The 16,879-nt window shown below is 40.6% G+C and overlaps 1 protein-coding gene across 3 annotated transcripts in view; it reads right to left on the bottom strand.

Moving 5' to 3' along the window:
- Positions 1-16,879, bottom strand: part of LOC125414793 (bifunctional heparan sulfate N-deacetylase/N-sulfotransferase 3) — a 157,344-nt gene that overhangs the window by 80,675 nt on the left and 59,790 nt on the right. For all 3 annotated transcript variants that reach the window (XM_085677752.2, XM_085677753.2, XM_087897606.1), the window contains exon 5: positions 1,443-1,628. In XM_085677752.2, the coding sequence (XP_085533878.2) occupies positions 1,443-1,628 (186 nt within the window). The remainder of the gene's footprint in view (positions 1-1,442; positions 1,629-16,879) is intronic.

The raw sequence follows: 16,879 nt of genomic DNA, 5'->3' as shown, positions 1-16,879 counted from the left end.
TTTCTTCTTGGCAGAACTGGCCTTTGGGTAAAGAAATGCCCATGTCTCAACTACTGACAGAGTTTCAGAATATCCGTAAATGGATAAAACAGGACTGTCATATCCTGCCAAGACAGGGTAAGATAGTTTTGAAAAGTTCCTTGCCTTTGAAAATGGTATGTCAGTTACGTTAGGCCTTAGCCAAAGTTGGTTGCTTCAATGCTGCAAACGTGACTTTGGGTGTTTGCCCAGGTAGCCAGTTGTCTCTGTGATTTGTTACATGTTCTGGAAGTTTGATTGCACTTCCTAATTACTCAGGTAACATTATTTCCCTTCTCAGATCTTTGATGAGATTGAAGATTATATAAACGTAGTTACTTTCCTTTCATGACTTGGCCAAGTTATTTATTATACAAGACTTTAGCTAGTTAGAATAGGATATTTGTACTTATTGTATATAATTGTGTAGGTTTGTACTTACTGTATATAATTTCGTAGTAGGCTTAGAACTCTCTTACTTAAACAAAAGGGGGAGGTGTTGTGGGAGTATCTTCTGCTGCCTCAGCCAATAGTCGCTGAAGCAAGCCAACAGTCGCTGAAGCATGAGCCCACAGTGCAGTGGGAAGCGACTTGCGCTCTGTCAGCCAATAGCCGCTGAAATACCAGCCCACTGGGGCGTGGTATATTTCTCTTTTAAAAAGAGACACAGATCCGGATCAGGCTCTCTTGGTTCTGGCTCTTGGTCCCGGCTCCTGCTCCAGGCTCCTGCTACAGCGACTAGGCTCCCTTCCTGACAGTTTATGGTGTATGTAAGTTTTACCCCCCAAAATAAATAACCCCTTAAAACATAACTGGTGTGGGATTGATTCACCGATAATGAAGGGGCTCACGCTGTCTCAGAGAGCCACATATTCTGGTACCCTAGATGGTTTTGCTACTAGCGCAGGAGACAAAACAAGGTGGAGACACTCTGGAACGATGACTTAGCTAATGTCACCTGCCATGTGTTCTCTGGCACCTGGCAACAAGTCACGACCTCATACTGCAGTGTTGTGGTGGACTTGGCATGGTAAAGAGGTACAATTTGAGCAGTTTATAAAAGCTCAGGATGGTGACTACAGAGAGGTTCCATGACTTTGATCTACTACCTGACTTTCTTAAGAAGTGATAGTCTCAGACGATTTATAACTTTGATATAATGTTTTCTTAGTATTTTTACACCAGTGATTGCTTGCCAGCCAGAGTGACAGGAAAGAAGCTTTTGATTTTATTTTTCAGAGTTATGCTGAACAGGAAGACACAGCTGTCATTTGAACACCTTCCGTAGGGATAACAGCACTCTTCACACAGCCCGCCCTCTCCTGAGCCACACCCTTGACCCTCGGCTCTCCTGTTTTCTCTGTCTGTGCCTTGTGCTGTCATCTGGAAGAACTAGCCAGACCCGACACATGCAGGAAGCTCACCATGATGTTTTTGTGGATGAAGCCCCTCCGATACCTAGCTGGTTTAAGATGAGGATATTCTTCAGTGCTGGTGATTTTAATGTTCCAAACCTTCTTCCAGGCCTCATAAAGCTGAACATGTACAGGGTAGACTCCGGAGTGGTGAGGGGACACCGCGTAGCCCATGTCGGTAGGAATGCCGTGCTCCTAAGACCAAGCAAACTGTCGTTAGAATATGGGAAGAAGGCTGGTCCTTTTGCTCTTCCTCCTCTCTAGAGTCTCACTGCACAGCCCAACCCTGAGCTTACTGTGAACTCACAAAGATCCTCCTGTCTCAGCTTCTCAAGTGCTAGGATTACAGGCATGCACTGGCACGCTCTGGCTTTGAAGATTTGTCTTGATTATAGTTTTATTTTAGGGTTTTGAAATGTACTATAAATGCACATATTTAAATCCATCATTAGTTATCGTTTGGTGGAATTAAAAATGATCTCTATTAAAACCGTTAAAATTCTTAATGTTGGATAGCCATCAGCCAACCTTCTTATTGTGTTGCAGGTGGTAGGGTGGGCAAAATATTGCATTCCACTTTTAACACACTCTTGGACACCTGTTCTTTCCACTGATCAAATTTGAAAACATTAAATAACAAGCACCTTATATTCAGCCTACTCCACTGGCCACAAAGAATGATGAACCTTCCAAGTTTAATGGGTCCAGCCAAAGAATCTTATTGCATCTGCTGTACTTCTTACCAAGTTTGATACATTTCTATTGGGGCTTCAGCATGTACAACAGTAACACAACTAAATCTCAGTAGAAGCATGTAGGTTTGATTGTAAACTATAGAATTATTATTATTATTATTATTATTACTCATCATCATTTAAACAAATGGTACCCAAAGAGATAAAAAGTCTGGGGATTTACATGACTTTTAAATTAAACTTTCATCCATAAAAGGATACCAACTAAAAACAAACACCTTCCAAACTACACATGCACAATGCATACTGAGGAAGTTGACTAATGATGGGTCAAGGTGTTCCTCATCTATTGGTCCTGCCCAGATCCTGCCAAATCCCAGTGAATGTTAGCTTATTTGGGGGAAGATGTGGGCTAACTCAGAATCACTGTAATTGTTCTCAGCTTCAGATGGCCCATGAATCCTCATCTATCGCTCTCGACATAGAGAAGGTTTCCCAGACACAAGGTGTGAAATCAGTCTTTTAGAAGAACACCCAAGGTTTTAATATTGACGGATATTTTTTTGAATGATTTGTTTTGCTTTCTGTTTGTAGTTTTCAATTGCTTGACAACTTTCAAAGACTGCACCGAAATAATCTTTCTTTGAATTAGTCATGGTTTCCTTCACACCATAGAGCAATTTCACAGAGAGAATCATAGTATCAGGCTGTCTAACAGACTGCTTTGAAGAAGTGTGCTACAAATGGATGTGGAAGGCAAAGAGATACAGCCAGCTTTGTTTCTCAACCCAAGAAGTATCAAAAAAAGGAAAGACGCACATGTAGTATCTATCTACATGCAAAAGAGCTGGATGTTAGGCATTGCCACCTCTCAGTAGGGACTCAATATGTCCCTAATTGGTGTGGAATTCCCCCTCTGTATTCTTGATTACCATTAATGAATAAAGAAAACTGTCTTGAGCCCATGATAGGGAAGAATTTAGGTAGGTGGGGAAAACTAAACTGAATGCTGGGAGAAAGAAGGGCAGAATGAGAGAGCAGCCATGGAGTTGCTGCAGGAGACAGATTGCTGATTGGCCATGACCTTGTGGCGATGCACAGATTAATGGAGATGGGTTAAACTAAGATGTAAGAGTTAGCCAATAAGAAGCTAGAGCTAATGGGCCAAGCAGTGATTTTAATAATATGGTTTCTATGTGATTATTTTAGGGCTGAGCAGCCAGGAACTAACAAACGGCTCCTTACAATATCTAATTTCACTTCCTTTTAGGAACTTTACTCACTATTCTAAACGTCTGTGGGTCCTCTCTGGAAAGGATGCTATAGAGCTGAGAGCTACACAGTGCTGCTGAGTGACAGAGATCAGATTGCGGGCCACACAAGAGACAGACTGAAGGATGACTGGGAAGGCCTGACACCTATCCTTTTATCTTTGACCTCTGTAGACATTTCAGTGCCTATGCAAGCATTATCATATAATTGAGGACTTCACTAAAACAGAAATGAAATACTTCCTTGCCTTCCTCCCTAGTTTTAAACAATTCACACTCAGGCAATTTCTTCCACTAAGAATTGTGTAACAACATATAATTTTGTTAGAAAAGGTTGCTGAAGTATCAGTCTCAAATGGCTGAAGAACAGGGGTACAACTCAAAAGGCCAGACAAAAGAAAATGGATTTCCATCAAAAAGATTTTTTTTAAAAAAATAAGAAACAATTACATGTTAAGAACTTCTCAAAGAAATTCATGAAGAAGCAATCCACAACAGTCAGAGCTATATTACAAACTCCTAACATCCAGAGATTCACAAACAATGATGTTGACCAAGGGTCAAGGCGGCTTTTCAGTGCTTGCTAAGTACTCTTATGATTCCAAGAAACTGGATGCTTAACAAAAAGAAGATGTAACATATAAAGAACATTTCCTTCCTTTGAATTCTTGGAGAATGTTGGACCACCATGATGGTATATACAGATTCTTCTTCTTCTTATTCTCTTTTATTATTATTCTCTTTCTTTCTTTCTTGCATTCTTTCTTTTTACAAAGTTAACTCTCAATGTTCACTCTCTTACAATGTTCACTCTCTTTTATCCTGCCAACCTTCCCTGAAATTTATCAAATCCTTTCCTTCTCTGGTATCATCCTAGTCTGAATCTTCTTTTTTTTTCTTTTCCTTTTTCTGAGACAAGGTCTCTCTCTATATCATTGGCTGCCTTGAATCTCACTATGTAGACCATAAACTCATAGATCTGCCTGCCTCTGCCTTCTGGTGCTGGGACTGAAGGCAGGTGCTACTATGCCCAACTTCCGACACTCCCTTCTAGGTAAATTTGTATAATAGACTTGTCTACAAGAAATATTGGTACAACAGTGGCACAAATGTTATGAGATAAATCAACCATTTCGTAATTATATTTAAGGTCCATTCCATAAGGTTGAACCCATTCACAATATTGCTAAAATAGCCATGAATTTGAGACTAGACAAATTATGGACCTGGGGGGAAAACCTACTAGTATTATTCTGTCAAAGAAACTTAGTAGAATAATAGTAGTAGGTCGGTGGTACATGCCTTTAATCCAAGCAGAGACAGGTGGATCTCTGGTCTACAGAGCGAGTTCCAGGACAGACATAGACAACCAAGGCTATACAGAGAAACCCTGTCTTGAAAGACCAAAAAGAAAGAAAGAAAAAACTTAGCAATAAGATGACTCTTAATGACTAGCCTTTGTTTTTCAAGGTGATACAGAATCATTTTGTAATTGTTTCTTTGTGCCTCTTCTACACTAAGCAATGACTCTGTGAAGTCTAATTTCTGTTGTATTCACCACTGCGGGCTCATTGTCTTACTAACTGCACACAAGAGATGCACATCTGTGCACAAGTGCGGATGCGATGCTGACACTAACCACCCTCTTCTCTTTGGAATTTTTTACTTTCTCAATTGTCTCAGCAAAATAGTCAGTTTATTTGAAGTTTAGACATATGGTAACTCACTGAGGAATTTTAATAGCTGCACAAATAATACTTGCAAACAGATTTGAAACTGTAGTTGAGATTATTTTATGAGTCAAAATTTAAATATGTAATTTCAAAATAATAAAGTTTTATGATATAAAATGTGACATTATAAAATTTTTCTTATGTTATCATTCAAGATTTTCCAAACAGATAATACAAAGATAACTTCAAAGGCAAGTCCTTAGGAAATTCCCCTCAAAGACTAAAGAAGAAAAGAAAAAAAAATCAGTATTTAAGTATTCAGACAACACAACCACTTCATTGCCAAAGTACTAACTCCGACAGCACTTACTTATTTAAACTCTTGCTGGTAATTAAGAATAGTGTTTTACTTTTAGCGTTTATCTCAATTTCAATCTTTCTGAACAGAAGAAACTTAACATTTCCCATCCAAGGCTAGATAGGCCACTGCTTTTTCCCCACACCAGATATAAGCAAGTCTGCAGGCCATTGTCATTTCTACACCCACCGTGGCAGTCTACAATCTGTTAGCTATCCTGTCGTCTCCAGAGAAAACAGCCGGAAACTGCAGCGACGCACTTTGGAATCCTTCTAGATGCGTTTCGGCTCTCTCTTTCGGTTAGTATGCCCCATTTTTTCAGAATATAGAAGTTCATGCTTTGGTTAACTACCTCACAACACTGAGATTCAAATTTGCAATTTGCATGAATGTTAGATAAAGTCTCCTATTTACACTTGACATTGTAGTGCTGTTTCTAGGAAAAAAATGGGCTCATTTTCTTTGATTTTTTAAAAATGGTTTCCTTTTAGGACTGTGGCTGTTGGAGATACTATTTCACAGAGTACACAGAGCATATTTGGATAATAAGATTAGAATTAAGGTTTGAGTATATTCTATATATATGGGACATTTAAAAGACAGTTGTTTTCCTAAGGTAAAACTGAAAGCCCAAACACACATCTCAGGTCCATAGCAGCAGGGATGACTGAGGGTAAGTGTATAACGGCAGTGATGTGGTCAGAATGGACCAATGTACATGAAGACTGTTCAAAGGGAACTGAACAAATCACAGTATAAACTAGGGAACTCAGGATCCAGTTGGAGAGTTAGGGTTTGGTCAGTGTTCCAAGGCTCTTAAATACTGGGATCCTTTCTATAATTAATGATGGTATTTTTGATATGGTTTAAAATTAAAATTCTTGGAAGATGATTAACAAAGAACCCTTATTTTTTTCACAACCAAATGTGAAATAAACGAGTTGGACAAACAATCACTAAGTTTCAGATTAAAAACATCATTTCCAAAAGGACACCATAATGCTCGCCCACCATCGGAACACTCTAAAGACTCATGAGGAGGACTGTAAGTTCAAGATCAACCTGTTTTAAAAAGCTTCATTAAATGAAATATTATATTGCTTTCACTTTATCTTTGTGGTTTTATAAATGATTTTTATGTTCAGATGCTGGAAATAAACGCATTATTTTTAATTTATGGCTTAATCTTATACAAGCCAACTTTCCCATTCACATTTTACAGGAGTTATGACACATTTATAAACAGTTGGTCAGCAATTTGTAGGTTTGGCTCCCACACACCTCTGGTTTTTTATATACGCTCTTCAGTCTGTAGTATAAATGGCTGTCTACTCTGGCTATTATGTCCAAACCCTACTGGGATAACAATGCTGTTTAGAATGAATTTGCCTTAAGGATTTTAGAGTCTGCTGGCAGCCAGTGTCTAAACAATTCGCTTGCTCTTCCTCATTCTAGGCTCCTGGGAGGCAATCCCTAAATCCTTGTCGCAATTTTGCAAAGTCCCAACTAGGGACTTGGTTGTTCATGACATGACAAACCTGAGATAACATTTGAGTTTGTGCTTAGGATGGAACCCATCAGGCCAGAAGGACCAACCATGTAATTAGAGGATGGGGCACTGAGGCGGGAAATAGAGTTGACCTCTGGGCAGGAGGGGAGAGTTGGAGAGTGAGTTCGGTCACAAGGACAGTGAGTCAATCCATCATGCTGATATAGCAAAATCTTAATAAAAACTGGGATTTGAGGCTTATTCCCCGGCTGGTAATACTCACACGGACCCAGAAACCTGCATAAGTAAATGTCTTTGTCTTGCAGCCCGGAGAACAAAAACGTGCTACAGTAGTGAAATTGACGAAAATCCTTGGATAAAGGTGTTAACGGCATTAATAATGAGATCTTGTGAGATAGGATGGCATTAGAGTAGCTCATAAAACAGAAGTGTGACCCTACCGTCCTGAAGTGACACCTCTGAGAAACACTGTACAGTCTTTAATTAACTCAGTGATTAGGAAGGACTCCTATTCCCAGAATGCAAATACAAGAGAATGAGATTCTCAGCACCATAGGGACCCTAAGATACACAGCTGGGGATGAGGAGACAGCCAGTGCAGTCAGTCCTGGGCCTCGAGGCCATGTGTTTTTAACCACCCAGTGCCATGGGTGGACTGTTTACCCATACCGTACCCCACACTCTCATCTTACCAATGTTAGGGGCAATGACAGCGACTATTTCTTCTTCTCCAGCCAAGCAAGATGCTCAGAGGCAAGAGGCTGACCCAGTCCCTGTTGTCCTAAAGAAGCCCAGGACGGAAAGGCAGTGTATCCTGATTAAGAAAAGGCCCAAGAACGTTGGCATTGGATGGGCCATCCAGTCCAAGAGCGAGCTCACCAGTCACCATCAACTGCAGTGATAAAGGGCTGCTACCTGCGTTGCCTGTAGTGTTGGCAAGAGCTTCCTGACATTAGCCAGCTTCCTCAGGAACCTGACCAGAGCAGAAAGCAGCTGATTGAGCTTCCCCGCAACCACAGGCCAGAGCTAAGGAGGAGAAGAAGCAGAGGTTGTTGGCCAGCGCTGAGAAGTAGGCTGCTGGCAAAGAGGACGTCTCCACCATACATGCCACGTACATGGCACATGTTAGTGGTGGGAGGGAAGAAAGGGGGAAATGATGTAGCTATATATTTCAACTTAAAAATTAAAAACTATATGAGTGAAAGGAATCCTTCCAGTGTTACTTCTGTGCCCCACCCACTCAGAATTCTTATGTAAGTGCACGCGTGCTTAAAGGACACGAGCATGATCAACAGTATTTAATACAGGTTTAAGTTAGCTATGATCTGCTTCATAGAAAGCTGAACAAATGAAGATATCAACCATAAACGCATTTTGGCAGAGATAACTGATGATTGTTTCCATGTGACTCGCGGATCAGCTCGGGTAAACACGATAGGATTGTAGCCAAGCCCTTAGCCATAACTTTCTCAACAGCACACACTTCCCTTCCAGTCCCAGAACAACTGAATCGCTTTGCTATTTTGATGAGCTTGAATGGCATTTAATAAGACAAATGCCTAAGTAAGTGCCAATAACAAAAGCTAAGCTATGACTTCAGTCCAAGTATCTTTTAGGTGCCACAATGTGTGTATACTATGGTTCAGACTCAATCGTTTGCAATCTCTGAAAGTTATTAGGGTCAGGTGGCTGAGCGGCTCCATCCTCCCTAATAACCAAGTAGTTTATTAGTACATTTTCATTTAAAGAAAGACAGAGAGATATTTTCCCAACTCTCGGAGCTCCTTTCAGAATGCTGGAAGTGTCACATCTGTGTTGAGTGGCTCATAAGCACACATGCCACTAGAGGATGTGCTTTTCTGAGAACACTCAGAAGGCTCATGCGAGCGCTTGTTCTCTGTATATGCCAGGTTGAGGCTTGTTTTAAATTGCTTAGATTTACTCAAGTGAAACACAAGATGGGGGCTTTCAGAAATATAAAAGAAATACGACTGGGGGAAGCTTTACTTTTATATTTAAATAGCTGGAAAGATAGTTGGCTGGGGATGTAGTGAGTGTGTTGTAGGGTTTGGGCTACACTAGTTTTCTCTGAGTGTGAAGCAGTGAGTTTGACTGGGACACTGGAGGTTTTTAAGACACAGTAAAGCTGTAGACAATTCAATGACAGTTGTAGATCCCTAGACTACTTTCAAGTACATTTGATCTTTCTGAAAACACACACGGTTGACTAGCTGGAGATGTTTAAGTCTGCATAACACTAATTTTAATTGTATAACACTAAGTTCAATATTCTGAAAAGGAAGTCAGTGAAGACGTTGGTCTGCCATGGTTATTGCACACCCTCTGGTGTTTATGGTAGTTAAACATACATAAACAGTGATGCTGGCGGTACTTCACGGACACCAGAGATGACACGCCATATAAACAGCTATGCAAGAGAAAAGCATCATAAAAAGCCATACCGGGTTGCGCTCAATTTGCTCCAAAAACATCACGGTCACTAGTGTCAAAGGCGCTGGGGCTCGCTTCTAGACAAACTGTGGCGCTCACATAGGCTCTTAAGTTTGACAAATCAGGATGAAATCCTCTTCTCCAGCCTTCACCAGCTGTGCGATCTTAGTAAAATTATGCAAATTCTCTGATCTTTGTAAATCAGGAATAATCAGCCACACAGGCGGCTGTGGGAATTCATGAAATAAGTATAACATATGATTCACAGTTGGAACCCAGCAATTTCCCTTTCTTCATTTCCTTACGAATCAAGACTGAAATGTACATTTCTGTTACATTTATAGAGAAGAGAATAAAGCATTTTTTTTTTACAAAAAAATCAATATTCCCCAGTCTGAGCATAAATTAAATGAAAAGAATGGGGGGTTTGGGAAATTAGATACGTTACTACAATGATCCAAAAATAGGCATAAAATTTAGAGGCAGTTGGAGAAGAAAACGATTGAAAAGGAAGAGAAATGACACAATGGGGAAATGACATCCTGGAGGGACAGGAATGGTGGCTACGAGACATGGGAAACCTAGAGCTGTGGCTGAGGAGATGGCTCAGTGGGTAAGTCACTCGCTTCAAGTGTGACAGACAGAGTTTGCAGTCCAAAACCCACGTAAATGTGTAGTGGCTGTACCTTCCACTCTCAGAAAACTGTGGTGGGGTGGCTGGGGTAAGGTTGCCAGAACAATCGCTGCTGGCAAAAGACTGGGCATGAGAGATCATACATCAGAGAGTAAGGTGGGGAGGGCTCCAAGAAGATTCCTGATGATGCCATTCTCAGGCCTCCACACAGACACTGCCAGAAGTGCACATGCACCACACACATGTACACACACACACACACACACACACACACACACACACACACACACTTTAAAGAATACCGAAGGTGAGCTGAGCTGCAGAATTGGCCCCTCCTTATTGCACAGCCATTTCCTCTGATTTGAAACATTCCTAAGGAAGTAGACTTACAAGGCCCAGGAAACTACCAAAGTGTACAGCCTCACAAGGTCCCCTTCAGGAAGTGATACAAGCAGTGACAAGTCTGGAGAGAGGGGACTCTTCCACGGGCTGAACTGTATGTCCTGCAGGGAGCTCCAGGGATACACTGTGTCTGAGCTGTCACTCTGCTGGGGTGGGCTTTCCAGTGAGGCTGCTTCTGAGTCACCCGTGATCCTGCAAGTTACTCCAAAACACTCCCGGTTCACTCATACAGATTTGGGTGAGACTGTTCCTGTTTCTTTCCTCTGTCATCACTGCCCTATGTGGGGTGAACAGATGTTTCCCCAAAGAATCACATGACATTTGTCTTCCTGCCGTCCCTTCTGTCTCTGCCCCATTTCTAGCCACATCTCAGTTATCATGTGCTCTCCGGTCTAGGAAGACAGAAGAACGAAAAGACAGAATTTAGGAGCAGCATTTGTGGATCTGGAAGCCGAACTCGTCCCTCTCCACATCCTGCTCAGCCCAGCAGGGAGAATTTATAGACAGATTCATAAAGGCTTTTAGTTTGCCTCATGCCCGCATGACTGTGGGCAGAGGGACTATTCAAACGGTACATGCACTAAATTTATAACTTGCTTTTACAAAACCAGTTTGTCAATGGTATGCACGCTGGCAAGGAAGTCTAGCATTTGTGCTGGAGGAAAAGGGGGAAAGGAACGGAGGGATGCATTTTCTACATTCTCTTATTATAAAGCATGAAAGCTTCCCATAGGCTGAAAGAGTGTAATCTGAAGAGGAAGTTACAAAGTAACCCTTCAGCTCCTGAGGCAATCAAAACCACTTTCCAGAGTTTAAAGAAATAGGCTTCTATTTTTTTTTTTCATACATCTTTGGTTTTGGTTACCTCTCCCTTCTTATCCCTGCTCAGGATCACCTCCCGCCCTACTTCAGCCTTTCCGTCCACAGCCTCGCCTTTGCCTCCTTTCAGGCCGTGTAAGTGTTCTGCTAATCCCTCTCACTTGAGGCCTTTTTATTGCCCTCTCCCAGCTCATTCCTTATCTTCCTGGCCTCTAGAGGCACTCCAAATCCAACAGGCTGTTGGAGAACTCATATCTAGGAGTCAGGTAAAAAGAGAACATACGGTTTTGTCTTTGTGGTCCTGGCTTACATCACCCAGTATGATTTCTTTTTCATTTCCTTATAAATTTACATTTTCTTTACAACTGAATGAAATTTCATTGGGTATTTTTACCACATCCTTGTAAGCCATTCATCAGTTAAAGGATATTAGTCTTCCCCAGCTGTGAACATGTACAGTATAACACCAACTGATTCAGAAAGTTGTGTCCACCAGTACAATAATCAACAAGATTTAGAAGGAGATAAGCAAATGCTTTCTGGTTAGCTTTGGGGCCCTCTCCAAGGAAAGGAACCTGTGTCCATGCCTGTGAACCTGATCAACAGATTGTAACCTTTAGAGGAGAACTCATTACTATTGTTTTGATAAATGGACATATAGTTAAATTCCTTTCTGCTTATGTCCCTAAATTGGTGCTGATCTTGTCCTTCATTGGAAGTGCTCTGCATAGCTGGGAGGGGCTGTTAACACTCAGTCATAACTGATCAAAACCTCAAGAATAAATGAGGGTGGAGTGTCCAATCTAAAATGGACACAGTCTCCTAAGGTTAAGGGAACATCATGGGATGGGGAAATGGAAGAGACGGAAGAGGAGGAGGTGTGAACAAAAAGGTGTCTTCTAGACATGACAGAGACACTGCACGGATGAACTCACTTCAGCTGCGGTTGTCCACAGAAGTCCTGGACAGGATTGTGCCCACTGACATTTCATCATGGATGGGGGAGGTATTCCTGAGGTTCTACCCACATTGAGGGCCTATTGGCAGCTAATGTTTGTTGGGGGAGGGAAGTCTTCTTTTTCAGTGGCTTGGCCACTGGTAAGCTGTCTAGGCGCCAGTAAAATAACCTGAACCTATGTTAATGCAGGCAATGCAAATTAAATTCAACAACAACAACAACAACAACAACACACACAGAGACACACAGACACACACACAGACACACACACACACACACACACACACAGAGAGAGAGAGAGAGAGAGAGAGAGAGAGAGAGAGAGAGAGGTAGTCCAGAATGGGGGAATTCTTGGAATGAATTCGGGATGAGAAAAGAAATGGGAGTAAAACCAGCTGAAATTCACTACACAAATATATAAAATTGTCAAAGAATTAAAAACAAAGCCCTAAACAATAAAGCAACAGCAGCAAATAAAAGTAAATTAAGGTGGTATTTTCACCCGATAAGATAAATGTCATTTAATAACAGCAGGATGATTATTTTCAAATAAGATGTTTTGTGCCGTTGTAGATGAAAAGGTGAGTCTTCTTGCATCAATGAACTACGGAGCTTTAAAGGAAGATCAGCAGTTTGTGTTTTCAAAAATGCAAAGAAGTATATGAAGAGAGAAAAGTAGGTGGCTTGACCAGTGATGTATGTTTTGATCTGTTGTTTGAATTTACCTATTTGTCCGTCCAATAAAGGCTGGATTGTTTCTGCACCCGAAACAGTTCCCACAGCTCTATTTTTACAGTCCTGTTTCCATTGACTTAGTCAGCCTGGCTTCTACTTTGTCTTCTTGATTCTCTCAACAGTACTCCAATTTGTCTGTTCACCCCCAGTCCTTCCCTGCCTGTCTGTCCTCAACACTCCCACACTAATGTTCTATGATTTTGTCATCGCTATGGAGATGCGAGAAGTCTGGAGGCGAAAATGACAATGTCATCTTCCAAGTTCAAAATACATACAATACATAATTCTGAAAACAAGTTGGTGGATTTTTCAATTTAGGAAAGTAGAAGTCAGGGTATTTTTGGATGAGCAAATAGTTGTGAACAGTTGCTGGGAATAGACCGCTGGGGCAGAACTAAAGGATAAGGCACTCAAAACAATCGCATTTCCTCCCAAGAGTGTATCTGGAAAAAAAAAAAACTGGGAGGAAACATTTGGGTAACAGTGGTGAACAGTCAGAACACTTTAGGTTCATGTGTCAGATCTCTGACTTAGCTGTGCATCTGTCTGAGGGAAGAACTCAACCTTCCCAAACCGGCCTTGTCATACAGAAGACAGAGATGGCAGCAGCGGCTCTGAAGGGGAGAGAACATGTTTATGGAGTCGATCCACACTCCAGTTTCACAATAACTGCCCACTATGGACCTCTTCTCTTAACAAGAGTTTTAAAATCGCAAGAGAACAGATGAGAAGACAAAACCCACTAAGTATACAAGTAAGAGGTATACAACTGACGCCAAGGAAGTCATTAAAGCAGAACATTTACTTCCCAGAAACAACAAATTGAAAATGACTTTTATCAGTCAAGAGATCAATTTTCCTGGGTCACCCAAACTGGAGAGGGAGCATTTAAAATGCTTTAGCTAATGATAGAGTGAAATGGTGTGCGTATCTCCCACCTCTACTTTACCAAAGAGAAGCATTTTGTAGGACACTTATGATGAGGAAGATACAAAAGTTGATGAAGAGATAATTTATATGAGTTATCAAGTATCAAAATCACCATATAAAGTGTTGTCAAAGCTTCCTGTCCGAGGCTTGTTAGACATAGGTGAGGCACAATGGTTCATCAAAGTTCAGTGTGATATTTGGCTCTATTACGAAGAATAAAACACTCAAGAAAAAATAATCTTTTCTGCTTTCTAATGTAGGGAGACCACATCAGTGGACCATCTTGCTACATTTAGGATGAAAACAAAAAGTTAGAAATGTCACAGATATTGCACTTGGTGTGAGGAGGGGTTTTTTAACCTCATTGAATGACCCAAGTCTAGTGAGAAGCATATGCAAATGTTTTAATCATGCCTATTTACTTTCTCTATTTGTGATGCTTTGTTGTCTCTTGGTCTTGCTGACCCTGAAGGGACTGTTACAGACTGTTAGCCAGTTCCTTCCAGAGGTGATGAACTCATGCCCGAGAGTACACTTCAGATGTGACATGCTATTCCAGGGGTTGAGCATCCACATCTCCAGGGTTCATGACTCTGGTGATGAGCAAAGGATTCCGCCCTAATCACACAGGGCCAAAGTCCAAGAAATCAATGCCTATACTTTGGAACCCACTGGCCTGCTTTGCCTTGTCTCACCCATAGAAATCACAGAGAACACCCTCCTCCACGTCCTAACCACTCTTTGCAGCCCCACAGGCCCCTGAATAGTGTGACATGCCTCTTCCTCTTAGTTGAGTAACAACCTGTCCTTTCGGCATCACTTGTCTCCTGATGATAAAAACATACATTTTGAAATCATGGTTAATAGACTCTTAGGATCTTAAAGAAGCATCTAATTGTATTTTAACAATGATTTATTGAACACCTACATGCAAACGTCACTCTGTTTCTATGCTTACTCAAATTGCTAGAAAAACACCAATTCTTGTTCCATTCTATAATTTCAGTGGTATTTAAGTTTTAAGATTGACTCATTGTATTCAAGGGACATATTCATTATTCTCAACATAATTACCATCATACATAACATTCTTTTGACTACCCAGAACTGCAGCAAGCTATGAAGTCAGAGATGGATGATGGGGACATTTTCTAGGCCAGGACCCTTGAGGAGCTGAGTAGTGGCAAGGTTTTGTCTTTGGGAAAGGTATGAGGTGAGAGTGGAGTTAAAAAGCATATTCTTGTCATATTTCATATTGTAGGAACTGACATAGGATCCCAGTACTCTGAAGCAGGACATGAGCCCTATCACTTGTCCCTCGGTTTTCTATCTCTATGCTTACATTCATTTCATGAAGTAAATTACATGCTTCAGTCAGTCTATTCTAATTTATGACGAGTGACCTTCATGCACCACGCTGCTTAGATTACTCCAGAGTGTGGCCTATCAGTTCAGATTAGATTCTGCATCCTGATTGGAATTCTCGACTTTTACCAAGACTACTGAGATTATACTTTGCATTAAATATTAATATAAGATGAAGACATGATGTGCCTTTTTAGCTAAAAGCCATACTGAAAGAAAAATGATAGATTCTTCTCCCTTCTCTAGCTGTAAGCAAATGAATTGAAAGATGATCATGTATTTCTTAAACTGGCAAGTTTTTAATATACTTAAAATTGCATTTTGATGCTATAATCTTTATTTCCATATGGGAAAAGTGATATACTCACTAACCTAAAACATATGTCTTGACAATAGACAGTCCAGCTAAGGTGAATGGATGTATTTTGCTGGTCTGAAAAAAGGCTGTTATTTCAAAGAATAATAATAATAATAATAATAATAATAATAATAATAATAATACAATCAAGAGTACAGCCTACAGGAAGATTTTCAGTCCCCAGGAACATTGTTTCACTGCTACTAATTCTAAAAAGATTGTCTATAACAATGTTAATATACCATCTGTTGGGTATGGTGACACATACCTTTAATCCCAGAACTCGAGAGGCAGAGGCAGGTGAATCTCCGAGAACTCTCAGTCTTGCCTACAGAGTGAGTTTAAAAACCAACTCATACACAATGAGACACTATCACAAATTTCACGACAGCAACAAAAACCAACAACCTCCCCAATAACATCCCCAGAATGTGAGTACTATATGACAGAGGGTGGCAGTTGTATGACAAAAGTCTCCACTAATTACGTCATTATGAAAAATTAAACTATTAAACCACTTGCAAAAATTTAGGTTCAGCCTTTGAAATGAGACAACGTATTAGTGATGATTTTTTTGAGGCTCAAATATAATGCTATTTTAGTTTTCAAGTGATTTTTTTTTGGTTTTTAAGACTGTACAATAGACACTTCAAACTGCATGGTAGGCCAATCATTAACATTATAATTGATCGTGAATGGAAGGTTGATAATTTCGAAATAAAATTTCTTTTTAATCTTTAAAACTTTGAATTAAGTCTACATTTGTTCACTAAAAATTTTTCCCCCTGATTCACCTGTAAGGCTGTATTTACTTTGATGGCTGCAGCTACCAAATCTAAGTCTGCCTAAAGGATCTGTCTGATCTTCCATAAGAAGCCACTGAAGTGAACATTAGTGCCTTTGTGAGAGAGACGGGTCCACACCATGCAGAAACCTTACAATTCAGACTGACTTGATAATTAAATGATAACAGCTGTGTCTAGCTGACGGCAAGAGTAGGGCCTGGCGTACTGGATCACAGTCTCAGACTCTTAGTCGGAAGGGCATTTTAAATATCTTTTAACTCAGTCACTCATTTAAACATCGCCTTTCCGCATCTCCATTCTTGGCTGAATACCCTTTGGCTTCCAAGGCAGCCCACTGCTTTTTGCAATTTCCCTATCTATCCTATTGGAAAACATTCGCGTTCGTGTTAAGCTCCTTCAAGCTGAAAGAGAAAAACAGGGTACCACCCATTAGAGATGCAGCGTTCACACAGGTCAAGCATATGTTGATTGCCTCTAATGA

Source organism: Myodes glareolus, chromosome 17, assembly GCF_982192425.1.
Source record: "Myodes glareolus chromosome 17, mMyoGla1.1, whole genome shotgun sequence".
Lineage (NCBI taxonomy): Eukaryota > Metazoa > Chordata > Mammalia > Rodentia > Cricetidae > Myodes > Myodes glareolus.
The sequence above is the reverse complement of the archived record's forward strand: the minus strand, read 5'-3'. Positions and strand labels throughout refer to the sequence as shown.